Consider the following 26,763-nt stretch of genomic DNA (forward strand, 5'->3'; position numbering starts at 1 on the left):
GGGAACCGGTTGACACGTCGCAGACAATCGCGGAAGTGGCGCCGGGGAGAGCTACTTCTGTCAACTAAAGCGGCGTTTGATGAGACTGGCGGAGTGACTGGAGGTCGTCGTCGTGGCACTGCTCGTGCGCAAGGCGCTCCAAGGTAAATATGTCTGGTGGAAATGCGGAGATACGGCGGAATGTGTCCACAGGGATGTTGTTTTTCCCGCGGATGTGCACGAAGGTTGCCTGGAACCCCGCGAGGAAAGATAGCTGGCGGATCTCGCGTAGGGATTACTGCTGGCCAGCAGGCCGGAATGCGTGGACCAAGGGCTTGTGGTCTGTGAACAGTATGGATGGGAAATAGCGAAAGTGGCTGACGGCCTCGAACGCTACAAAGAGCTCGGGGCCAACGACACTGTATCGTTGTCGAGTGGACGTGAGCGTCATCGAAAAGAAAGCGATGGGTTGCCATTGATTGTCGAATGATTGTTGAAGGACGGCCCCGGTAGCCGATCCTGACGCATCCACAGCCAGGGACGTAGGAGTATCATGGCGCGGGTAGACCAGCGTAACAGCGTTTACAAGAGCTTCCTTGACTGCGACAAAGGCTTCCTCAGCGTCTTCTGTCCAAGCGACACTAGTAGATCCGGGGCTTCTGGGGTATGCGGAGGAAGGCTTCAAGGGGGGCGAGCAGAGACGCACAGTTGGGAATAAAACGCCGGTACAAGCTTAGCAAGCCGATGTTGCGGCGGAGATTGGCGGAGCGTCGGAAACCTTGGAGATTTACGGCGAAGTCTTGAATGTTGGGTGGAGGGTAGCGATCGAGTAGCGTGGAAAGGTTGCGCACGCGATAGTCACCACATGGTCGCCAGTTCCCGGTTTTCGTGGGGACCATATGCAGTGGTGACGACCAGTTGCTCGAGGATGGTCTCAGCACCCCGATGTCCATCATGTGCTGGAATTCTGCCTTGGCAATTACTAGCTTCTCAGGAGCTAAACGCCGGAAACGAGACGAGACTTGTTGACTGGAGGTGATGATGCGATGGACTATATCGTGCTTTACGGGCTTGGACCATTCGGTGGGCTGGGTGAGGGACGGGAAATCCTTCAGGAGGTCAGCATAAGGAGACTCGAGTGCGGAGAGAGGCTCGGTTTGAAAAAAGGGGGCCGAGTGAGCAGTAACCCGAGCACTGCGAGGGAGGTAGCCGAGTCGACGAGAGGGCGCCGAGCGAGGGCTACTAAGCGGCCAAAGTGCTCCAAGAAGTCCGCGCAGTGGATGGGCTGGCTGACGGAGGCGATGGTTGTCATGTCTTTATTGACATCGTACACAACTGCACTGGACTAATACCCGAAACCGCATGCCACGAATATCAGTCCGCTCCGCGTGAGCTACCCCCCTCTTCCTCACTCTCTTTCTTCTCCACCTTGCAACGACACAAAGTGGCCTTATGGTCGGAAGCGATCCGGTGGTTTCCGTGTCCTTTCCGAACGCCTAAGGGCGCCTTTGTTTGGGTGGGTAACCCTGAGTTGACAGGCTGTTGTCCAACTTCGGATGCAGCTAGTCTAGACGCGTTCCGCACTGTCCCATCCGCCAAGACAAACGTGCTGGGTCCCACTTTCTCTTGGATGGCGATGGGCGGATCATACGCACGGGATCCTTTCAGACGGTGACCGGGTAAATGGACGCGTACATCGTCTCCCGGCTGAACATGGGAGTCCTCACCCGGTGGCGTTCGTCGAAATAAGCTTTAGTCTTTTCCTCACGCTCACGCTCACGTAGCGAAGCCATTTCCATCTGAATATCTTTGTCCAGGTTCGGGAATCCGGCTACGTCGAGTTTTGATTTCATGCGCCTCTGATGAAGCAGTTCTGAAGGCGATAACTCCGTTGCTGCGTGAGGCGTAGCCCTGCAGATCCCCAGGGACGCCTTCACATCTTGCAACACAATCCTCCCAGTGAGTGAAATCGTTTGGAGGAAGCCCTTCAGAACTCTATTAAAGCGTTCCACCTGTCCGTTTGCTTCAGGATGGTATATTGCCGACTGTCGGTGCTGTATACCCCTCTCGGCAAGAAAATTCGTGAACTGTAGAGCTTCGAATTGAGGCCCGTGGTCCGAAACCAAAATTTCAGGGTATCCCTCACGAACGAAAATGTCCATTAAAAACTCAAGGATAACCTCTGTGGTGACATGCGAAACAAACGCTACCTCCGGCCACTTGCTAAAATAATCCACAGCTGTGATAGCGAAACGGCAGAGTGCTGGAAGGTTTCCGAATGGACCTACGATATCTATGGACCGCAAGGGAAAGGTACTGGTTGTAGAGGTGCTTTGTGCGTCACCGCAGTCTTGTCCGCTTCACGACATATATAACAGTCTCGTACATACGTCTCAATTTCAACGTCCATACGAGGCCACCAATAACGCTCACGTATACGTTGCTTCGTCCGGACGATCCCCGAATGTGACTCATGAGCGATATCGACGATTCGTTTCCTCAGCGAGGAAGGAGGGATTATCCTTGACCCTCTGAGTAGGATACCTCCCACCGAAGTGATCTCGTCGCGAAGTTTGAGATATGGAGAAAGTTGTTCCTGCTGCTGCTTGTCAAGTTGAGGGTCACGCTCCAAGCAACTTAAAACTTGACGAAGTACGACATCATCGTCCATAGCCTGCAGCAGCTCTTGCATGGTGAAGCAGGATAGTGCTTGCTGAACATAGCACACTAACTCCTTTTCATCTTCATCTCCGGTTGTAGCCGGTTTGTGAGGTAGGGGAAGTCGTGACAGGGCGTCAGCGACTAAGTTATGCTCTCCTTTCTTGTGTACGATGGTGTAATTGTACTGAAGGAGACGTGCAGCCCATCTTGCAATACGGATTGGTCGCCGTCCAGTACCTTGGGTTGACAAAAGCGTGACCAAGGCTTGATGGTCGGTGCAAAGTGTAAATTTGCGTCCAAAAAGTAATACGTGCCACTTCTCGCACGCCTACAAGCATGCCAAAGCTTCCTTCTTCCCATTTGAGTACCGGTATTCTGTCGCTGTCATAGCCCTTGAGGCGAAGCAGACGGTATGTAGACCGTCAGGATGCTCCTGCTGCAGTACAGCCCCCAGTCCGAAATTTGATGCATCCGCCGTGACAATTGTAGGAAGCGAAGCATCGAAGAGAGCCAGAGGTACACACTCTTGGATGAGAGATTTGACTTTGCTGAATGCAGTTTCTTCTTCTTCCGTCCATAGAAATCGCGTCTCTGCGAAGCAGTCGCCGAAGCGGCTCCACCACCGTGGCGAAGTGGGGTACGAACTTGAGATAGTACGAAGCAAGGCCAAGAAATGAGCGCAAGGATACCACATTCTGCGGAGATAGCGCATCACGAATGGCTTCCAATGTATCCTGCAGCAGACTCAATCCATCCGGCGATAAAGAATGCCCCTGAAACTGTAACTCGCGGGTGGCAAAGACACACTTCTTCTTGTTCAACCTCAGTCCAGCGGCATCCAGTGCGAAGAGCACCCGAATCTAATCTAAGGTTGTGTTCATCCATTGTAGCACCGTATACCAAGGTATCATGGAGGTAGTGGAGAACACCTTTTAGACCCTTTAGGATCATCGCCAACATTTTCTGAAATGCAGCAGCCGCTGATGCCAACCCAAAGCATACACGCTTGTACCGAAAGAGGTCATCGTAAGTAATGAACGCCGTTAAATTACGACAGCTCCATCTGACGATACGCGGAAGAGAGGCCCAGTTTTGAAAAGTACGAAGCGCCCGCAAGGTGATGAAAGATGTCCTCTATGTGAGGCAAAGGGTGGCTATCAATGACGATGGCTGTATTGGGCTTCCTAAGGTCCACACATTGTCTAAGGTCTCCAGTCTTCTTCCAGACAGCTACAGTTGGGGACACTCATTCAGAGGCATCTATGCGCTCTATAATGTCCGACCGCTCCAGCTTCGGCAGTTCCTCCGAGACTTTTTGACGAACCTCCAACGGAAAACGGCGAAGTTTTTGCTGTACTGGTTCCACCGATGTCCTCATCGTTACTTTGTGTCTGTAGCCCTTCGCTAGTCCCAATTCCTCGGAGAGAAGAGTAGGGTATTTCGTCAGGCACGGAGGTACCTGTGCTGCAGGTGTGGCCGACACTTTCCGGCAAAGCTGCTGAGCAGGTACAATGGCGATGTCCAAGGCGCGCAACGTATCCATGCCAGCAATGGCAGCACCTTTGTGCACCACATGAAATGTACAAGTGGCAGTCCTGTCGCCGAAACATACTGTAGCAGAGAATACCCCTTCCGTGGAGATGATTGCTTTAGAGTAGTCTCTAAGTACGACTCCTGACTTGTGAAGAGGCCGATGAGATAACTTCTCATGGTAGACGTTAGAAGGTAAAAGGGAGACCGCTGAGCCTGTGTCGACCAGAAGACGTAACGGAACGCCCGCAGCTTGTATTTCACAGAAAATTGGCTTTCTGGTGGACGTCGATGTTGTGTAGACGTCCACGTCCACCTCCTTGACCGAGGTTGCTTGTACCGAGGACTTCTGTCGGAACACTGACTCCTGACTGACAGTGTCCTTTCCTCTTACATGACCGGCAAGTTTTGTTCGTAGCAGGACAACTTGGACAACGCTCCGCTCCGCTCCTTGACAATTACTACCTTCTCAGGGGCTAAACGGCGGAAACGAGACGAGACTTGCTGACCGGAGGTGATGATGCGATGGACTATATCGTGCTTTACGGGCTTGGACCATTTGGTGGGCTGTGTGAGGGACAGGAAATCCTTCAGGAGGTCAGCATAAGGAGACTCGAGTGCGGAGAGAGGCTCGGTTTGAAAAAGGGGGCCGAGTGAGCAGTAACCCGTGCACTGCGAGGGAGGTAGCCGAGTCGACGAGAGGGCGCCGAGCGAGAGCTACTAAGCAGCCAAAGTCCTCCAAAAAGTCCGCGCCGAGGATGGCCTGGCTGACGGAGGCGATGGTAAAGAGCCATTTGAACTGCCGCCGGAGGTCAAGATCGATGGTAGGAGATTTTTCTCCGAACACCGGGATGCCCGTGTTGTTCACCGCATTCATGAACCAGATGGGGTTTTGATGACGCTGGGCGGCTGTTGCGCGAAGAACGCTGACTGCGGGGCCAGTGTCGACAAGCATCATGAGTTTCGGGTTCCGGACGGTCATGTAGAAGAGGCGACAAGGTGAGGGCGTGAGGATGTCGCCTGTCGCCGCTAACGACGCCCCGCGCCGTTTCCCGGCCACTAGCATGGCGGAATGCACTTGCGCGCAGAGGCACCGAATTTGTAGTGGTACCAGCAATACGGGCAGTCAGCGGGCAGGGCAGACGGGCGCCTCGAGTTAGGTGATGGCGAGCGGGAGCGGCGAGGGCTCCTAAATCGATGGCCGAAAGTTCGCTGAGCAGACGGAGGGCGAGGGCGAGGATCTTGGGAAACTCCGCATGTGAGGCGTTCTTCGATGAGGTGACGCAGCTCTTGAACTTCCTCGTGAAGCTGCGTACAGAACCCTTCCCGATGGGGGAGCTTTCGGCACCACAGGGATGGGCGCAAGAGGAGACTGAGAGGAAGTCGCAGCGGAATCTGAGCAATAGTGGCTCACGATACCTCGGTTATTCTGTCTGCGACATCAGCGAGGGTCTCGAGGGTAGAGTCGGGCAGGGCCGCGAGCACCATACGAGCCTGGGGAGGTAGCCGGTTAAGGAAAAGTTGCTTGAGTAGCGACTGACCCGCGGTTGGGACCCGCGTACCCAGAAGGCTGTGCATGTCGCGGAGCAACTGGCTAGCCTTGCGATCGCCAAATTCTTCGGCCGAGGGCAGCAGCCGCAAACGCTCGCGCTCCGAAGCCATTATTCGGTCCGTGACAGCCTTACGAAGAACGTCGTATGGGTTGGGCATGGGCGGAGCAGTCAAAATATGCAGGATCTCAATCGCGACTTCTGCCGGCAGGTTGCTGACGATGTGATGGAATTTGAGTGACACCGGCTAAAGCGAATTGGCTGTCGGCCATCGGCCACCGGGCTGTGGTGGGCAGGGAATGTTCGGTTCGAGTCACCAGTTTGTGGAGCGCTAAGTAAGGAAAGACCGGCCAGCAGTGAAGACGGTAAAGGAATGAATGGTTTATTTTGGCGCGTGAGAGGATGCCTGTAGATAAAGATGGCGATGAAGGCGAGCGATAGCGATGCCGCTACACACAGTCATAAATTTGTAATATTTTTCGTTTTGATAGATTGTTTCCCTATTATATTCATGCATGTATCTGTTGTTTCCGTGTTGTATGATGCGCAGGTTTGGCTCTCTATTAATGCTATCTGTTGATCGTGTTGTTTCTCGTCATTTCCTTACGTCTATGCTATTCACTTAATAAGAAATTGATTAATTAAACGTTGTGCCATGTTGGAATATGAAACTTATATTCCCTATTGCGCTCGAAATGTTCATAACTGTCACAAAACAGGCGTACGCCTCCCGTCTTCAACAAATCAGGGCAGATATCATTAGAGCTGGTTGTTAGCTAGGAGGGTGCTATGGGGTGAAGTTCATTTTTAGCATATCTATTTGCTGTTTTGGATTCATAAAACAAAGTAAGGTTTGTAGTGTCTGTTAGATTGAAAATTGTATAGTGTTCGATTAGATTAAGTCACGGGGATGATTTTATGATAGTTAAAATGATAGATTATTCGCCTCTGTTGTTTACGTGACGCCGCTTAGAGTGTTCCTCTGTCCTTCAGCCCTAAGCCTGTGCTAGTCACAGTATTAAATTTGTAATGTTTCTCGTTCGGATAGATTGTTTTGCTATTTTCCTGCCTGTATCGGTTGTTTACGTGCTGGATGATGCGCAGTGTTTTGCTCTGTATTAATGCTATCTGTTGATCGTGTTGTTTCTCATTATTTCCTTACGTCCGCGCTATTGACTTTATAAGAAATTGATTATTTAAAAGCTGTGCCATGTTGGAACCAAATATATGCAACTTAGATTCCCTATTGTGCTTGAAATTACTTAAAACACTTAATAAGAAATATCATGAGGAAATTATTAGTGTTGAATAATAGTGATCGCCACTGAGACTTGTTATAATAAAACTTGTAATTTTGATTATAATCATATTAAGAATATATTCTTTGATTAAATATAGTGTCCTTTGTTATAGATTTTATTTCCTCTTGTGTTCGTGTCGTTCTTGTCGTTCGCGTCCCATGGTCTTCAAGGGTCTCTGCTGTTCACAATTAATTACATACATCAATAGGCACTTGTAATTAAAATCCCGCTATTGCAATGATGGTGGTCACGTCATGACTTTTTATAATACAACTTGTAATTTTGATTGTAATCATATTGATTAAGAATATCTTCTTTGATTAAATGTGGTGTCCATTTCTCGTTTTGATATGGTATTGTTTAGCTATTATTTCCCTACATGTTGGAGGATATGTCAGTTTGGTTCTATATTAATGCTATCTGTTGATCGTGTTGATCCGAATTATTTCCTTATGTCTGCGTCATGTTGTAATATTAAACGTAGCTTCCATATTGTGCTCGAAATTACTTACATCTATCAGAACTTATAATTAAAATACAATTGTTGCAATGGTGCTCGTGTCCCAGACATTTTACAACTAAACTCGTATTTTTGATTGTTATCGTATTGATTAAGAATATCTTCTTTGATGAAATGTGCTATTCCATATTTATTCTGATTCACTGAAAACTTGTGTGTATGATTCCCGTTAATAAAAAAATATTGTGTTTGATCTGTGATACCTATTCAATGCTATTGTATCGTACCTCTAATAAGTATATTCTTTGTTACGTGTATTGCATTGTGTTACTTCTGCTTCAAGTTTTTTCCTCCACACAGAGTCGATCACAACATAATTCCTGGCACTACTGACTTTAATACATATATTTTCACTCGTACTTTTGTGTATGGTTATCATTTGCATGTTTATACTTGCATGAAACTGCCCACCGCACACCTGTTGTAGCGGAAAAATTTTGTGAGCGAAGTTGGCCCAGTCGGAAAAATGGTGAAAAGTCGGCGCAGGCTGAAAAATACGCAACGGTAAGAGCATGCGCAGGCCTCCCCCCCGCCGGTAAGCGCGCGAGCAGCCCTCCACCCGAGCGCCACCCACCGCGCGCGGGAAAAATTCGCGAGTGAAGTCTGCCCAGACGCGACGGTGGCGCTGCCCTAATAGCAATGTCGTCGTTTCCCACCCTATGTATACTACTCCTCACTCGTTTTGTACTTAAGGATGTAACACGGCTGGAAACCCCGTTTTCCCCACCGGTACCGCCCATTTTCGTGAGGTCTTCCGGGATTTCGGAAGTAGAACAATGTTCCCACGAAGTTTCCGATAACGCATTTTAACTCTGCTAGATGGAAAGTCTCAACTTTCGATCGATATACACGAAATGGCAATTCTGCACCTGACGCTGTTCCCAACATGTACTGCGAGACCGACGCCTTTCGCATCAAGCCTCCTCAACAATTGCAAAATGTTATGCCATTCTTTTCTTTCTACAATTTGTAGTCGATCTTAGCTTGCGAGTATGGACAGTGTTCACCGACAACAAATTTGCGCTATTTGCCATTGAGAATGCCGTCATATGAGGCTCGTCCTCCCCTATAGTGGCGTTACATGATAATGGCTTACCGCGGTGTCTACGAAGCAGCCCACAAGCTAGCTGGTTCCACTGAGACGGCCTCCACTTGGTTCCATGTCGTTCCAGTCTCTGGGGAAGAAGCAGGCTAACAGCGCAACAGAACCACCTATTTCGTCTTGCATACGAGTATTATACTGCTTGAGACGTAAACATCGTTCAATTATTGAACTATGTATTAATGGCATCTCTGGCTGCCCTCCAATGGGTAACTGACATTCTTTCCCCATCTATGTTCTTGCGATTGCCACGAAATACCTTTTGTCAGGATGCTGCATTTGTTCATCAGATGCGATAACGCGTGACGCGCTCAGTGACGGTACCGTTTGCGACAAGTTGACCCGCCAGGAAAATCTCAAACACGTCATTTCACACTTCTCCGTACTACAACAGTCCTGCGTTGGAACGGCTGATTCATTCACAGGAAAGGCCGAGCAGACACACGGACTGCCGGGAACACCTGCCGACGAAATATTCAGATCAGAAATCGAGCCAAGCAGTTCAGGTTTCAAACTTACGTGTTGGGATTCACTGCGCTTCAATGTCGCCCTGTCGCACGTGTAAGATACCTGCAAAGTTTAATGAAAGCAATGCAAGCCTTCAGATACAGGATCGGAAACCCACGATATGTTTCATCAGGCAGTTCATGAAATATGTTAACAATATGACATTATGCTCGATTCCCGTGTCGATCACTTCAACCCTGCAACAAAGAACGTGATTCGAAAATAGGTGTGGTACGAAAAAAAGAAAAACACCATTCAGCGACGTAGAATTCTGCAGATACTTGTGCCCTCGAGTTATCTTCGTATGTCATTTAGCGCAGCAACAATCATGGGGACCTGCGAGTTTCCAAAGAAAAATCAAAACGGCTTCTGCCCACTCGCGAGGCGAAGCAAACGAATCTTTTGGAACATTTACTTTCAAAGCACAGTCTCACAGCAAGCAATGAAATAATCTGGACATATGCGTGCGTACACGACATAGAGCTCAAGCAACGGACTAACGAACAACCTGTATCCTCAACCTCGCTGAACGGACGATGAAGTGGACGTTAACGAGTTTTTCTTTTAGGAAACGAGAAACAAGTAAGATCAGCAAACTAGCCACTCTCGTCTCGGAGATCCAAAGAGTTCCACACTCACCCGTTATCAGCATTCCATTTTCAATGACTCTTCAGGTGCCACATGCCATCAAACCTGCAATGTTTATTTTTATTTTATTTTTATTTTTTTTCAGTGTAACAAAACAGTTGCCTGAGTAAGACTCGCCCTAAGCACCTAACGGAGGCTGAATTGTTTCCCTTTATCCCTATGACAAAGAATAGGAATGGTGACCGTGTAGTCAGTAAGGAGTAAAAAAGATGCAGGTACATAAAGATGCCTTTCCTCAGAAGCACGTTGAAGTCTGGAAATCAACGGAGGCCACATCCTTGCTCCCTTGGTCCCTGCGAGAAAGAATATGAATGGTGACCGTATAATGAATAATGTGTTGCAAAAGGTTCAGGTACGTACAGGTGCCTTTCCACATAAGATCGTTGCGGTCTGGAATTCTGAAACGCGTATAACGACGCCGGCAAACGACGCTGGCTCAACGTGACCGAACACGAACGCAAGCAAGCGCCTACTTTAACGCTACCAACACATTCCTTCCGTTGACGATTGGTTCATGAGGCACAAACTTGTTTCGTTATTTTTCGTGACCGTGAGAAGGTTCACAGGGGTTTAACGGCGCAGTTAGGCTGTTCAACCCATCGGAGACTTAACAAATCCGCTATGTACCACTTCAAACTTTTCATGCGGCAGCATGAACCTCATGAATAGGACTGTTCACGAAGGCGCGACGTCTATAAACCTCCTGTCTTCAATGAACCGCTTATTTGATCGGGTACGTATCATGTGCAGATTTTAGAGTGTAAAATTGTTTGTACTTCGGCGTAACTTCCACGAGCCAGCGAAGTGTTTCTACTCGAGCGGCACACGAAGACACACATCACAAATAGCACGTTAAAGCCAGTGTAGAGTCCCATAAGCTCACTATTCCGCGGGCGACACTGCACGGGCTACGCTCTCTGCCACTGGGATACAAACAGCCCTCTATGTCTATCAATCAGCTGTAGACTCTCACGAAATATAAATAAAACAAGAAAGAAAAATATTGTTTTGCCCATGGTCAATCCAGCCCACAAACGCTCCACTCTAAAAGCACCAGCAAACTTTTTGAACGACGTAGGACTTCAGTCCTCACAATGTGGCTCAGCAACCAAATTATCACGAGCAATGGGGTAGAGTACCGCCACCGGCGGGGAAAAGTCCGAACACGATCTCAAACGCAAAGTTGTTGTTGCACCTTTCATACCATCAATTTATCCATCATATATGCAGCTGTACAAGCCCTTCACCACGCATGGCTTTGAGTTATTCAACATGTAGTTATTATAGTTTGAAATGTGTTACTGCACCGTAGAGACCGGGAAACTAAGTGCAGGAATCACACTTATTCGAGTGAAGGTCACGCTTTAGTTTGCCACCCGCGGCACGATCTGACGATGACGCCCAGGCGATTATGCCTACGCGTGATGCAGTGGCCATTGGACACACGCACATCTGCCTCAATCAGTAAACTTACCGTTGGCGTGTCACGACTTTTGTCTGTCTTTGACGATAGAGCCGAATCAAAGATTCTGGTATGCACGTAAAATACCGCTCATGTACAGTTTCAGATGTTCTGAAAAAGATTTCCCTTAGGGTTCATTCTATTCATTCACTTCATTCACTCCCTTTCTGCAATGAGGCACGTACGCTATCAACTCATATGTTTATAATTCAAAGATCGCCATAGCAGCACCGAACAACTGTTTTCCCGATGACCGTAACACCAGGAATTAAAAGCAGCCGAAACTTATTGACTACTATTTCAATTGCATAATGGGCCAAACAGGACGAAGCAGCGGTCGAGTGCTAGTATTACTATGATTAAATTGTGTACAGAGTTTCGGATTCTTCTAGTCATGTATTGATTTATGGTATGAAAGAGACAGCTTTATAGGGCCAATCAAGGCAGCCGTGTAGGTCCATCCATGCCAGACACAGTGTTCGTGGCGGAAGTGCGCGGGAGAAGGTGAACAAAGGTACTGAAGCGGTGGAAAGGAAGAGTACGCGGGCAGGTGCGCGCCAGGGCTGTGCCACCACATACCCCGCTAGAAAAAAACGGCACAGTGATGTCCAAGAGAGGTGTGTGACGTAAGATGTTTCATGGAAATGTATATACTCCTACAAGCAACTGACATCCCAGCATGTTCCACTATCGAGAAGATGAGGATGCCTACGTAGTCCTCATGTCCAGCGCTCATTGTGGTCATCCCATTTTGTTTGTCCCCAGCACCAGGGGTATTTTATCGCTTTTATGCTGTGTCCGAGCAGGAACAGGAACGACGGCGCACAGAGTCGGAACGAAAACAACGCGCTGCTTTAGAAGGAAGCGCGTCGAGCTCGCGCAATGACTCCACGAAACATTGAGCGCTTTTCAATAAAAATGTAATACCCTATCAAACAGAGCTTCGTACACGATGGCCCTAAAAAGCCGCCGCATTTAAAGGGATGGTCGCATGCGGGAAGACATCTATGAAACCGCTTCTTCTGTATTCGGCGTGTGCCGACAATTTACCCAACTAATGCTCTTCGTCCGAAAATTTTTTCCATATTAAAGAAAATAATTTTAAAGATTAGCGCTGCTTCCGCGGCAACAGGAGCTCCCGTGACGTGACGTCACTCCCTAAGCGGAGGAGTGAGAGCACTGCGGTTAGAGGAAGAAAGCCGCCGTCCAGACGACCCGTAACCAGACTTGTGCCCGTTACTCGAAAAAAGTAATTGATTACCGTTACCGTTACTTCTACAGAAAAAGTAATTGGTTACCGATACCAATTACTCGACGCCAAATGTAATTGAGTAACGAATAGAAAAGTAACGCGTTACTCCGGTCGTTACTCTGCATTCGCGCAAAGTATAACCATCTTAGTGTGCCCCAAACTGAAAAAAAAAAGCGTTCAACAGCAGAACAGCTGAAATCTCGAACAGACTCGATTGTGGAAGAGCATTGCGTGGACCTTTCCCATGACAAACTAAACCTCCAAAGCTCCAGGTACCACCACACTGGTGTTGTAGGAAGAGATTAGGGAGAGATACCCTGAAATTCCAGAACGTTATTTCAGCTACCTCCGCTTGCTATAGTAGAAGGGCACAACAAAAGCTGACGACAGGAGGGGCTTGACGTGGGGCAGAGTATCTGACAGGTAAGTTAATCTCTGCGGGAAAAGTTAATTGATTAAATTAACTGATTAAATTAATTGATTTTAAAGTTAATTGATTAAATTAATAAATTAATTTTTAAAAAGTTAGGTCAATTACTGAGTAATCGATTACTCCACAAAAGTAATTGATTACTTGAAAAATTACTTACAAAATTTACAATTGATTTATTGAAATTGATTACAAGTTTACTAGTAACGTGTTACGCACAAGTCTGCTCGTAATTGACCCCACCCGCACCGCAGGTGTACTTTTCAGCATTCCTTTTTCACGACGTCACACACTGCCGTGGTTCTTAGGGAGTGACGTTTTCTCTTTTTTCCACGGAGGGAATTACGGCATACTTATGGCGTCTGCTATTGTCATGCATTCCGTCGAATTAGTCAAAATGCGCTACTATGGCCCGGTTCTATCAACGTCGATTAATATTTGAACTAAGATCAACGGTCCTTAACTTGAAGTTAAAGCTTAGCTCCGTTTCATTAAAGAGAGTTATGGTCACTGAAACATTAGTCACGTCACCAACTAACGGTTGTAAACCATAATTGAGTGTTAACTTGAAGTCTGAGCAACCCTTGATTTTAATGAGTTAACCAGCGGTGGTGAACCTGGGCCTAAATGGCGTGGGATTTGCGATACCGTGCTCAGTGGTACTGGGGGAATATAAAGACACCATAGAGTTTCTAAATTGACTGGGACGGATGGGACGGTCGTTTAACCGCGCTTGACAGAAGGCCCAAAGGTGCAGCCAAAGGTACTTTGTTTTTCCTTCTTAATGCACGCAGCGTCCTTACAACGTTGATTATGTAAGGTGTTGTTCTCGTATACTGTGAAGTAAGGGTTTGAAACACCCATTACCTAATTTGCATAATATCGTGATTCACGACACGGGTGAGGCAGGATGCATATTTTCATCTTGATACTTTGTGCACTTGTACCTGACCATGCTTCGAGTTGCGACATTAAGCATCTACATGTTTATGCAGTTCATCGGCGAGCCAAGGTCCACAATACCACTGTGATGTTTTTGTTGCGAAATCGGGACCCTCCCGTGAAACCACTTCGTCAACAACAAACGAAACGTGTGTACTAATTTCTTCTCACGGCGCAGTAAATGTCTTCCAGACCAGGTGATAATAGTGAGCAAACGTGTTCTGTTATGCAGCTCGCTCTGAAGTGGATCACAACATGGTCTTCGCCGAAGAATTGGACGAGCCTGAGGAGATCGATGAACGATATGGTAACTAGCAAATTACTGTCTACTAACCTAATCAGAAATGTTGAGGCGTACGTGAGCGATCCCAGATGACTGACCATAGCTCAACATGGTTTCATATATTTTGCAGTCGAGGAGCCACACAGCCTATCCGTCGTGGTGAACGACACGCTGATGGCACTGGATCTCGGGGACGGTAAATATTCCATTGCTTAATACGGGTGCACTGGGACTTCTCTGTTGAATTCTCTGTTTAATTGAACAGATATCAGTAATACTAGCTCCAACTCGCGCATAACACTGCTGACTGTACGGTGTGCTTCTGGAGGAACGGACCAAGATTTTCCCAAGTTTGCGACATATTTCCTTCGACAACTGAGCTGCACGTCCCTATTTGCGGTGTGGCCTTCTTCGACAAAATGTTGTCCTAGCACGCAGAGCCAATCTTGATGGGTATACTTCAAGTGCCAGGACAGACAGAATAACATACATGTAGGCTAGTTGGTGGACAATATCCCTTGCGAGGAAAGCCTTAGCTTTGCAAACGCACAAACGACAGGTGAAACCAGCCAAACGATTTATATACACAACTGTATAACCCACTGACGCCCTTCACAAAATGACCATAAAAGAATGTAGGCCAAAGGGAAAGGGCAAACGAGTAACAAAAAAGGAAGACTGTACGCAAAAGGTACCATGAAGTATGAAGAAGAAGAGTTGGGAGTCCATAGCCGTTTTTACAATCCCGGGATATCGGAATTTTCAAGTGTGGATCATGACAGGGGATTGGGATTTTTGTGCAGCTGTCCTCACGAAGTCGTATGCGACTGGAACCACTTCGGGAGCTGCGCTGTTACAAACACAAATCCAGCGCGCGTTTCCATCTATTTATTGTGTTCTCTATATCTTTATCTTTCTCTATAACTATGTTCTTTGCGAGGGGCGAGTTAAATATGCTGAAAAGGCAGTCACACTTTTTTCGTTTCACTTTCAAACCTATTGTTGACGATCAAAGGAAAAACCGATACCATCACCTTCTTATCTATAACGCAGGTGACTGTGCGCTTTTCGATAGGTATCCGCTGCTGCTGAATCTCAGTGTTGAGCGCCCGTAACTGTCGCGATTTTGGTACCGCCACGGTTTCAGTCGCAAGTTTGGAGGCAAGCTCGCCGAACTCCAACCAGGTGCGTTCCGGCTTCTCAAGCTTGACCTCCTCCTTCGCTTTCATCCTCGCGCCCTCTTAAATCTCACCCTACGCTTACTCGCTGTTTTCCTCCTCATGATCTTCCGCACTTTCATTGTTCGCTTCGCTCCTCGTTCGCTCTGCCGGCTACAACGCCAACGCCGCTCAACGTAGGCACGGGTGCCAGGTGTGCTCTGAAAAGACGCATTTCTGCGATGTATTGTGAAGTTTAACAGATCCAAAGAATCCTAGGAAACCTTTACATTTCTTAGTTTCAATACTGCTTGATGTTCTGGGTATGGGCTCTATAGCTTGTTGGCTCAGCAGCCAGCATGCTTGGAATGTGTCGTGGACACTGCAGTTTGTTCGGATTCGGATCGCAACTGGTGTTTTTTGCTGAGGGGACGCCGTAAATCTGGGGTCAGCAATGTACCGTACTTTCCTTTTCACACATGTCACTGATCATTCGATGTCAGGAAAGCTGAAATTCACTACCCTGAAATCCCGGAATTTGGCACCGGGAAATGTCGGGATTTCGAGACGGTAAATATGCCGAGATCCCGGGGTCCTGGGTTCTGAACCGTAGTACAAACTACTTAAGCTCTAGTTTAAAGACATTTTTACTTTGTTTGCGGACAAGTTTGCGGAACACGCTACTGCGCATTCCTTCATCAGAGTGACACGCTAGCAGCGAATGGTACCATACGGACTGGCAAACGGGTGACTGGGTTACCCAGGCACATGATTGTAAGTCAATACAGTCCCATTCACAGCTAGCGTAGCATTCTGAGAAAGGAATATGTCGGAACATGTTCCGTAAACTTTTGTCCAGCGCAGTACTTTACCAGGTAATTTACCCCAGCATCTTACCGTCAAGTAGAATATCGACAAAAATAGGACAATGTTGATGAATGAATGAATTCTTGTCTTGAACGGATGACTGGTCTAGGCAGGTGTAGTTCCATTCGTTGCGTTAGTACAGCCCAGATAACGAAATACAACTACGTTTGTTCGATATGACAAGGAAAACCCTACTAACTATATTCTAGACAGAAGAAGGTCTCACAGGGAGGGAAGAAGTTCGACTAAACAAACAGTCGTAGCTTAGAGCAGGGTCATATTGTCACTCCGATTTCAGCTGACATGGGCGACGGCAGCATATACACAAGTCACTCTGTGTTGTGTCACAACTATGCAGTCCCCTGGAGGGCGTCACGCAACATCCTTCCCGGGCAGAAACCATCGCCTGATTAGCGTGAATCATTTAGAAGATCTAGTTGACACGTCAGTTGCACAGGTCGGTGGGTAACCACATTTGAAATCAGCTTCACAGTACACGTTCGCACGTACCCGTTCGTTCGTTCGTGACTATTAGTACTCCGGTAATCTTGTAATCTTCCATATGTCTTTTCATCTTAAAAAACGACGAGGTCGCCCTCTTGTATCCCCGATGTCGGTCTATTTGGTGCCAAATGTGTGGAAGGCTGCTGTAAAATGTATTCTTCTTGCCACAGTTTTCAGAAATCACAGGATCACAAGGATGTGCAAACGATGTTTCTGTTTTCGAGTGAGCTCCTGTGCTGAGCGTTCTCGCGTCATATTTTCCGAAGACACTATTTAACGGAGCTTACAGTACTCTCCTAAAATGCGGCCACCATGCTGCCCTTTCCAGTACGTATTTCCACCTGATGTTTGTATATAAGTCTTGAATTTCTGAGACTTTTACCAAGACGGTCCTTTTTCCTCTGATGGATATCCCAAGAAACTCATTTAAAGGCGGAAGCGTTGTCCGTGTAGAGAGCTCAGAGTCGTCCCCCTTCCTACGAGTAATCGACGGAAAGTGAGAACGAATCACTTCGTTGTGGGGTCTGAAACCAGCTCCAGGTGAATGACATGTGTAACCGACAAGTGAAAAGGGCGATATAGGCGGTTTCTTTTCCGATGTCGACTCTGATGTAGAGTGGGCCGGAAAATATTAATTTCACGATAATGAAAGGCGCTGTTGTGTAATGCGGTCCGTGGGCAACGGTGTCACAGGTTCGTTGGCCTGCTTAGCCCTGAGCCCAATACGCTTTTTGCCTTCTTGGTAATTTGCCTATAATTCGGCACAAAAGTTGTCGTGCTTTAGAACTCGCGCTTTAGGACTCTCAGTTCCATCAAGTCTCTTCAAGTCCCAGTCTCTTAGGGCTCTCAGTTCCATCAAGGTTTGCTCAACACCTCTGTGCAGGAATCTTCGATGGGCAGCGTTGACGGCAAGCTTCGTCAGTTCATATTCTTTTGGCAACAATAAAGGGTGCTTCATCTGAGGCATCCGAATAGTGAAGTTTACCCCCTACTGTCTGCGTAGTCAGTTTTCGTCCAGGAAAGGTCGTAAGCTAGTAATGCTGGAGTTGTCACCGGTATGTTAGCCACGGATCAGCTGTTGAATTTCAGGAGCATAAATGCGTTATGCTGGGATCTCTTGAATCAGTTAAGCTTTGCTTTCATGATGCCGTAGGCGGTAAGCATGCCTTGCAGGGGATTGTACGATTGGTGATAATTCGAAATGAAACAAACACTGTCTATGTAAGAACGTGTAGAGGTACGGACAATTTACTGATGCGACTCCGGTCAATCAGCGGATATTTATTGCTGCGGCTGACCTGTACAGAGATCACTTCCGATTTGCGCAGCTCGCACACCGGCGTTTGTGGAAACTCGGCCACACATCTTCGTAGTTTGCAAGTAATTCTGGCCCCTTCCGCCTGTCTAAGGTCCTAAACTCACTCCTGGTGCAAGCATACCTACCGTCTTCTGACTATCCGGGCAATGTGACCTTGAATGGGGATCGATTATTGATTGAATTTCCGTCGTCCTATAGCACACGGATGACATCCCAAGGTTAGGATCTTCCAATTCATGGGATGGCTATCGTAGAGCCTGTCCAGAACTGTTTCAGATGTATTTGCAGTTTGAGGCACTCCTCGATACATTGATCCAGTTGTGCTTAACGAGTGCACCAATCAGCTCAAGGCGGAGCAATGTCAACCTCTTCAAAGGTGTCGCTCGGGATTTGGCGTTAGTCCTCGATTCTTAGGTACACGAACCTGTCTGCGTCAGTAAAGGTATGCTGCAACAACGAAATTGTATTTTCTCCATTTCCTTCCATCACTTACCGGTCCACGGATAGCTGTTCGATCGACGGTAATTCTTTTTATCACTTATCATACTCCTAAGCAGGGTTGCGGTGTTGCCACACCGGGGTTGGAATGATTCCAGAATCATTCCAGATTTATCAGAGTCCGGAATGGAATTGGAGTGGAATGGTCTGGGTGCCAAATGGTCAAGGACGATGGTTTGATTTGGTTTTAAGAAAAAAAAATGGAGATTTTGGCTTCAGGTCAGAGTCTGAGGCCCCCAACTCCACATAACTTGCATCAATTACTTTGTTGGAAAACTCATGAATGTTGATGACAATGAAGGAGAGGAGGAGGAGAGGGGGAGGGCGCAATAACCTTGTATTTGTGCGTTTTCCGTGCTGGGTAATGTCAGTCTCCTCCATAGCACTGCTGGGCCAGCTAGTACGGTTACCGGTCCTAATTATTTTATTGGTGAAATAAAAGAAACGGAATGGGGTTGCCAAGCCATTCCAGGAGAGGGAATTGACCGTACCTTTTCTTTCTGAGGAATTGAAATATTGGAATTATCACAAATCTTCATTCCTCGGAATGGAATTGGAATGGAATGACTGATCCCATCCCGCAACCCTGCTCCTAAGAGAGGTCACCTGGCCGAGGATCATCCCATGTCGGACCTCGTTCTCAAATACGGTGGAACATTGTCTTGCCCGCAATCTGTTCCAGAGTTCAAGGTAACTCGTTACAAGTAACTCGTTACTGTAACTAAGTTCCTTTTTTTGGTAACTTGTAATTTAACTCGGTACTTTTGCGCCGTGGTAACTTTCAGAGGAACTCGTTCCTTTTTCAGGTAACTTTGCCAAAGTAACTTCCAAGTTCCAAGTTACTTTTAACGCGCTTTTCACTCACGTCTACATATCTTGCTTTCTCTCCGGTTCCTTCATGTCATTTTTTGCCATATAACGTGATATTCAATCAATGACAGTATTTTAGTCAGGAAGTAAGAACCGCTGCCATTGAAATGGAGCTGAACCAGTGTGCGCCTACAAGGAGTAAGATGCAATGTGTTCGAATAGACCTCTACCAGAGAAACGTCATCATGACATTGGTAGACAGACTGAAACCGAAACAAATCGGAAGGAGAGGGCTGTGTTCCACGAACGGGCACTTATTCGCTGTCTCCCATTGAAAGAAAAGTTGGACCGAGGGTCGCATCCCTTTAAAGACCATATCGTAATCTCCTCAAGACCGTGGCTTTCATGCGCGACCTTGTTCACCTCTAGCTTCGAGCGTAGTTCAATTCTACCAAATTTTGGCCACTATGACGTCATTTGTTTACAAACAGGGAGAGGTCAATTGTTGAACATAAACGAAAACGATCTAAGCCTGTTGCACTCCTCCGCAGGCAACTCAGGTCTAACTCAACTGCTCAGGCGCGCTGCACCTGCGTAATGCTATTTTGCGTCCGAAGTAACTTGGAAGTTACTCGTTTTTTTTAAGTAACTCAGTAACTGCGTGTTACATTTCAGGCTGAAGAACTTCGTTATTAACTTAGTTACATTTTGCACACGGTAACTTAACTTGTAACGAGTTCTTTTTGACGAGTAACTTCTTAATCTATGCTCTGTTCGGCCACGGGAACCCCAACGGGTGGACTAGCTGACTATTGCAGGTAGCTCGTGGGCTGAACGGGGTAGTTTGTACCACGACATAATGAAAAAAAAAAACAGCTAAACTACAGTAATCGCCACAACTGATGATCAAACAGTACGTCAAATGATTGGATCTTTTCACATTGTGACACAGGGTAACCTGTGTTGGCGCCTCCTCCTTATCTTTGATCCAGCTAGAGTAAGTGTCTTGGCTCTGCTGTGCATAACTTGATGCCTCTCCTTCGCTGATACCACCCGCTCAAACGTTGCGTGTCTGCGTACTGCTGATGATGGCCTGATAAGGCCGAAACAGTTCTCCAGCATAGTCAAGATTCCTCTCCTGTCTTACAACGATACCTCTCCGATTTGCCTCGGGCGAATTCCTGCCACATGTTATCAACTGCTTAGCTATTGGCCGATGATTCACTGCCGACCAGCTTTTACATCTTATATCGTCCTGTATCGTTGCAGTTTTCATTAGGGCCGTTGCAGTACAGAGCGTTTGGTATCCTTGTCAAGAGTTAGAACTTCCAGCACCCTGTCGTTTGATAATTTCAAGTGGATAATTTCCATTTCAGTTCAGTTCTACGAAACCACAGTACCTTGCCCATGATTGCATCAGTGAACATTCATTGTTGTTCGGTGCCGCCGTTCATTCGTGGTGCAGTGCATATTGCTATGCTTCTCGAGCGTTCGTGCTCCACTTCTCCACCTGCAACCCAGTCAACCACATCTGTCCTACGGATGTCCGGTTATTATCCCAGAACAAACTGCCTGAATCGATGTCCTATAGGTCTCCGTAGGATACCCTTAACGGATATCTAATGTCCCAAAATTGTACAGTGAACTACGGACGTCGGACGGACAGAGGACATCGTGTGGGCATCCGTGTTAGTAGACTTCGCAGTGAAATTCGATTAGAATTAGTGCTGCGACTTCAATAAGCATTAATCTAGTGTACCTGGCACGCAAGTTGGCATAATTGGTACTTGTGATCCCAAAATGCAGTACATTACCGCTACGCATTTTAGACTGGGGTAGGAGATCATGCACGAAATCGAGGGCAGCTCACGGCTGGCAACAGTGCGCAGGCGGCCGAGCGATGGGTGTGTCAGCTACACAAGTTGGTACTTGTGCACGTTTCAGTTCAAGTATCGCTGAAGCAGCAAAGTGTACGACAGGTAAGCTATGCAAAACCAGAACGGCGAGCAGACGCAACTCATATTCGTCTTCCACAACAGGTCAGGCAGCAGGGAGCAATTGAGCCGGCCGCCATATTCCTGTCTCCAAGTTTTCACAACAGCTGAAAACATCAGCTACGGATATATCAAGCAACAAACTGTGTTCGCTCAAGCGGTGATCGAGGTGGGTACTGGGTACACCTATCCTGTCAGAGTGCCATATATTTCGGATAGCGAAGTGTTTTCAGGTAGTATTGGTATATCAGGTAGGTCTTGTTTTCAGGTAGTATTTCTGATTTGAATGCACTTGCAGATCGTACGCCCGGTTCAGAGGTGCATTTTGCGTTGTGACATATGCATCTGTGTAGGTCTAGAACGATGCATGGAATTAACTGATGGTGACAAAATAAAGCTATGCTCAGTGTTGTGAAAGCTATAGCTAGGATGCTCCAGAAAAATGTTAAACCTGTTATTTTGCAGTGAAGAAGTGGAAGCTGACTTACACGCACACTACATTCCTCCAGACTAAGGGACTGTAGCACTCGCAGATGTGCCGCTTTGAAGTTTCTTATTGTGTAATAAACGTTCTTTGTTCTGTATATGCTGTCTTTACTGTGCAACCACCACAAGTAAATAAAATCAAAGAAGAAATCAAATCAAATCATATACTACCTGTAGAACCCAATAAAAACCTACCACAGCGTCCACAGGATAACCACAGAACAGCCCCCCTACATGCCTCAAATTATCCAAAATGTGTCCTCTGTTCGTCGACCAGGATGTCCTGTAGACCGGTTCGGGCCTTAACATTGAACAAACTGTTAGTACAATTTCTATCCGTGGGAGGTTTCCCGACGTCCTGCGGATGTCTGGTTACCCGAGGTCGTTACTCCATGGAACATCCTAAGGTTGTATATGGCTGACTGGGAAACTTTGGGTCCTCATTCGCCTTCTCGTAGAGATGCGTTGCTTCCACCAGTAAGCAAATACGCAAATCGTCTTCTAGAAACAGTCGATACGTGCAACTGCCATTTCGTCGTTGCAGGTTTTCATGTGATGTGGCAGTAGAGCTCTGAGCAGAAACGGACTGGACGCTGTACGGAACGGTACCCGTGTCATACGCCATCATGGATGTGTAGGGTACGTTGGCTTTGCGTCGGTGGATCGGTATGTCACAGAAAACGGATGGCGTCTCTGCCACATTCGTCCGCCTCGATCTGGGGCATGGCTTTGTTGATGGTGCAGACGTATGGTGGACGGAGTTCGCTCGAGAGTGGTGGTCCCTTTTCCAAGTGATCGTTCAGGGAACTTGATACGGGCGTGCGAAGAGGCATCAAAAACCACACTAGCTTTTGTTGAGACAGCGTCTCTCCGCATGACAGCCCTCTGTAGCACGTAGCTCACAAGCGTGCTGGACGACATCGTTGGTGGCAACATCTCCTCAGGACCGTAAACCATGTAACTCCGGATTGCTTCTTCATAGTCCTCCACCGTTCCTTGTTGCAAGAGTTTCGTTAGGCTGTATAGTCGCTGTAGCGCAACCTCGCGTTGTTATGCACATTCCCAGTGTTTTCCTTGTTCCGGGCCACCCTGACACTGTGCTGATCGTCGACGTACTTGACGTTTCGTTCAACTTCCTTCAGAACGTCGTTGTCGCGTTCGGCCGTTGCTATTCGGTGGATCAGTCACTCCGATAGCTTCGCGTTTCCAGCCTCTACGGAGTGACAGTGAGTCATGCGTATCGACAGTGGCATCGACTCCACTGAACACACAGACGACAGTGTTCGTGCCGTTTCCTCTACAGTTGAGCTCTAGAACACCCACCTGAATTCCGATTCGTCTGCTGCTAACTCTTGCTCATTAGGTAACCTTCGTAGGCGGCCTGTCAGGAACACTCATATGAGATCCGGGCAGTCAAGCAGGCGTAGTCCAGCTTCTGCTCGTGCACCAGGGAATATCGGCCGATCTGTGATGGTTTCGCGAACGTTCTTCATTGCAGTCATGAGCTACAGGTTCAATGGAGTGAGGACAAGACCCTGCCACATGAGTGGAATAACTATGACTTGGATGTAGTATTCCCTAGCATCATACTGACTGCTGAGGTACAACTAGACCACCTTTCGTTGTTGAACATGGCCTGTTCTACTATATGGAAACTTGTTTGGCAGCAATTGATGAGACAAGCGACAGGAGCCTGCAATTTATGTGCTACACCTTTGCGTATGAAAGTATTTTTACTGAAGCCGTCTAAATGATCCCTCGTATGTAGGCAGTCCAAGCTTGGAAGGGTGGCAGCAGCACAGTGGAATCGACCGAATTTCGATAGTGTTTTTTTTCGTGAATTGCTTCTTGAAACCTCGTGTGCCCGAGAACATGAACCAATTTATCAACCACTGTATCTTCATGAGGGGATGAGGGCTCCTCCCCATTTCTTGCATGTGTCCTCAGGGTTGCTTACCACTACAGAAATAGAACGAGTTTCATGACAAGACATGGATAGTCATATTTACTTTATAATGATTCTGCACGAAGATTATTAACTTCCAATAAAAAGGCAGTACGACACTGCTTAGGTATTTTTGCCTTGGGAACAGCATGTAGTATCCACGGGATATTTGTGCAGTAGGCACTCTAAGAATGCGGTAATGCCCACTACAGTAACGCTCCAAGTGCAACACAAATGTTGTAGAATGCACAAAGTTTACCTCACGTGCCAATCCAGTACCACTGTCCAATGTGAAGTTTTGGCAAATTTATAGTTCCCTTTTTCTTAGCTCTTCGAACACAGACAGTGAATTAATAAGGGTAGAAAATGCTAACTTTAATTATAGACTCTTCTTCAGTGAAACATTCACTGAAAGTTAAAGGCAGCTTCCTCAAGGGGCGTTCATGAGAGTACAAAATTCTAAATCTTATCAGCGACGACATCAGCGTATGCGTGTCAGAAAGCATTGTAGCTCCAAGAGTATTCCAGCTAGCAATAACAAAATGTGCAAAAGGCGAGTTAACTGCGTTAATGTAATGTACTTTCTGCATCAGACGGTGAAGCTTGTACCGCACAATGCGTAGGAGCCACTGTTTCGACAGCGAAAATGCTTGACCTGGGAGGTAGCTGTTACTGGGAATGGTGGCAGTACCCCTTGTTTCCAAATCGGGCAAACTGGGGTTCTAATGTTGAGGACATATTTGACATTGGTGCCAGATGTCTGCATCAGAGCGTCCATCAAAAGTTCAATATAGATGATACCCAAATTATAACATCAGATTGTGTTACGTCCTGGTGGCAGCTGGACTGCAAGGGACGTGTCTGCGATAATTTCATCATTAGTGTCAGCAATTTCTTCACGCAGATGCAAGCAATTTCCTTTACACCTTCATTTTCCACATGTGCAAATTCAATGTTGGATCATCAATGCTGCTGTGTTGTTAATCATAGCTATATCGTGTGAAGTGCAGTAGCCAACAGACAGCTGCAAAAACCGACGTACGAAGATACCTATTATTTTATGGCAGTAGTATTAACACGACAACAACAACAACAACAGCAAGGAATTTGATGGCTGCGGTTTTCGTCGCCAAACACGACTATGTTATTAACGCAACTCTCTCGCTGAAGGAGCTTTCTCCATAAACATGAACTTGGTCCGCTGCCGCTGGCCTCCATTCTGCTCTAATTTTTGCCTTGGTCCTCCGTAGCACGTTCGAAATTTCTGTGTACGGCATCCCACTTAAAAAGACTTCGTGCCAACATTCCAAATTGCCTCTGGAGTCGGGCGTTGCCTATGATAACACACATGGCAAAAATGCTTAGAGTAAATCGTGCAACTCAGTCCATGTGGCAATTGATCATTATCAACGGTGAGCTTCGCACTGTTTCCTATTGGGGTAACTTCCGGTAGGCAACGCTGTCGCATTCTCGACAACTTCGCCGCGGCATATCACATATCGCTCCATCTCATAAAAGTCTTGGTCAGCACACAGAGGCGCGACTTTCGAAGGATTTCGTGGCAAAGAAATGTCCAACAAGGGCTACCAGTGCTGAGTGTTACATATTTTTTGATTTAGTGATAACGTAACAGCTCTTTAGGAATACAGAATGTACAGAGGACGAAACAAACGACGCTGAAAGCCCTAGCCAAGTCTGTTAAACCTAGAATAGTGACGTCAGAGCGCCTTCGCGCAGGGTTGAGAGATTGTTTATACGGGATGTCGGTTAAAGTAAAAAAAAATCTTAAAAACCACGAAAAATTCTGTTAAAATATTTCGCTGAGATATTTCGTGTTCCCGAATGGAATCACGGAGTGAGTATCGTTCAATTCTGTGCCACTGAAAAATCGACATAGCTGAGCTTTAAGCATTCCACCTAAACAATTGATGGACAAATAGAACAGGTACTAACAAAGTCTGGATTTTGATCGTATTAAACTTACGTCCAGTGAACGTCTCCCTCTCTTCGCAGATACGGGAGGAATCCCTGGCAGTGTGAAGTAGAAGATTCCTTCATCGCCAACATCGCGAGCCGGGAGGGCTTCTTCAGTCTCCAGCTGGCGCCTCACACACGTTACTGCACTTGTGTTGCATACCACATAACCAGTTTAGTCTGTATAACGACCTGAATAATAGCCTGATTCAACTCGCTTTACATCATCCCAAGGTGTATATCGCAATGTAATTCCCATAATAAACATGAAACCTTAAGTGTTTCTTCACAACTTGCAATACTACTTTTTACCTTTCGTTTTAGTATATCACTCCGTGTCTCACTTCAAAGGAAAAACCTGAAGAAGGCACACTGCAAACCCCCAACTCTGAAAATGTGACCTTCAGCAAACTTGTTTTGTACAGCCAGTAACAAGTACAGAGCAGTTATGCCAGAGATTCCCTTGATTGAAGTGGATCCATTGATACAGCAAGCGTCGTTCTCCAACCTCGTTTTTTTTTTTTAGTTTCGTCGTTGTCATTCTTTTGTTCATTTCCGATATCACGCCGCTCCCCCACATCGATGTCTTTCACCCTTCGTGTTAGGATGCCCCTTGTCGACGTCTTCGAATACCTGCTCCTGGCACTTGATCCCTTAGCGACATTGTCGTCAAGACCTGCTCCGCTTGTTTAATTTTCTCACTTACTAGGAAGGGGGTATGAAGGGAACTGCCTCAGGACGAGAGCCGCCGGTATTTAGAACAGCTACTGTGTTCATTGTTAGAGTGTAGAGGGGATTATGTGAATGAAGTCATCCGAAGTCATGAAGAAATCCGAGGTTCATGAACAACGGAACGAAGCAGGACAACAGGCAGGAATGGGCGAGCACTCCGAAAGACATGGAGGTTAGTGGTTATGTGGGCAAATTTTCAGGGCAAGCGAACTCTCGGAAAACTCAAACTCTCGTTTCGTAAACCTCACATTTCTGTAACCGGTATGGAGCAAAGATGACTTCATTCGCATCATCTTCATAATTCTTCTTGA

General features: G+C 46.9%; 1 protein-coding gene across 2 annotated transcripts in view; it reads left to right on the plus strand.

Moving 5' to 3' along the window:
• Positions 1-25,998, plus strand: part of LOC135372616 (uncharacterized) — a 71,343-nt gene extending 45,345 nt beyond the window's left edge. For both annotated transcript variants that reach the window (XM_064606136.1, XM_064606137.1), the window contains 4 exons: positions 13,938-14,033; positions 14,117-14,191; positions 14,298-14,363; positions 25,760-25,998. In XM_064606136.1, the coding sequence (XP_064462206.1) occupies positions 13,938-14,033; positions 14,117-14,191; positions 14,298-14,363; positions 25,760-25,791 (269 nt within the window). In that variant the 3' untranslated portion in view covers positions 25,792-25,998. The remainder of the gene's footprint in view (positions 1-13,937; positions 14,034-14,116; positions 14,192-14,297; positions 14,364-25,759) is intronic.
• Positions 25,999-26,763: the final 765 nt, after the last annotated feature.

This window comes from Ornithodoros turicata, unplaced genomic scaffold (assembly GCF_037126465.1).
Source record: "Ornithodoros turicata isolate Travis unplaced genomic scaffold, ASM3712646v1 Chromosome16, whole genome shotgun sequence".
NCBI lineage: Eukaryota > Metazoa > Arthropoda > Arachnida > Ixodida > Argasidae > Ornithodoros > Ornithodoros turicata.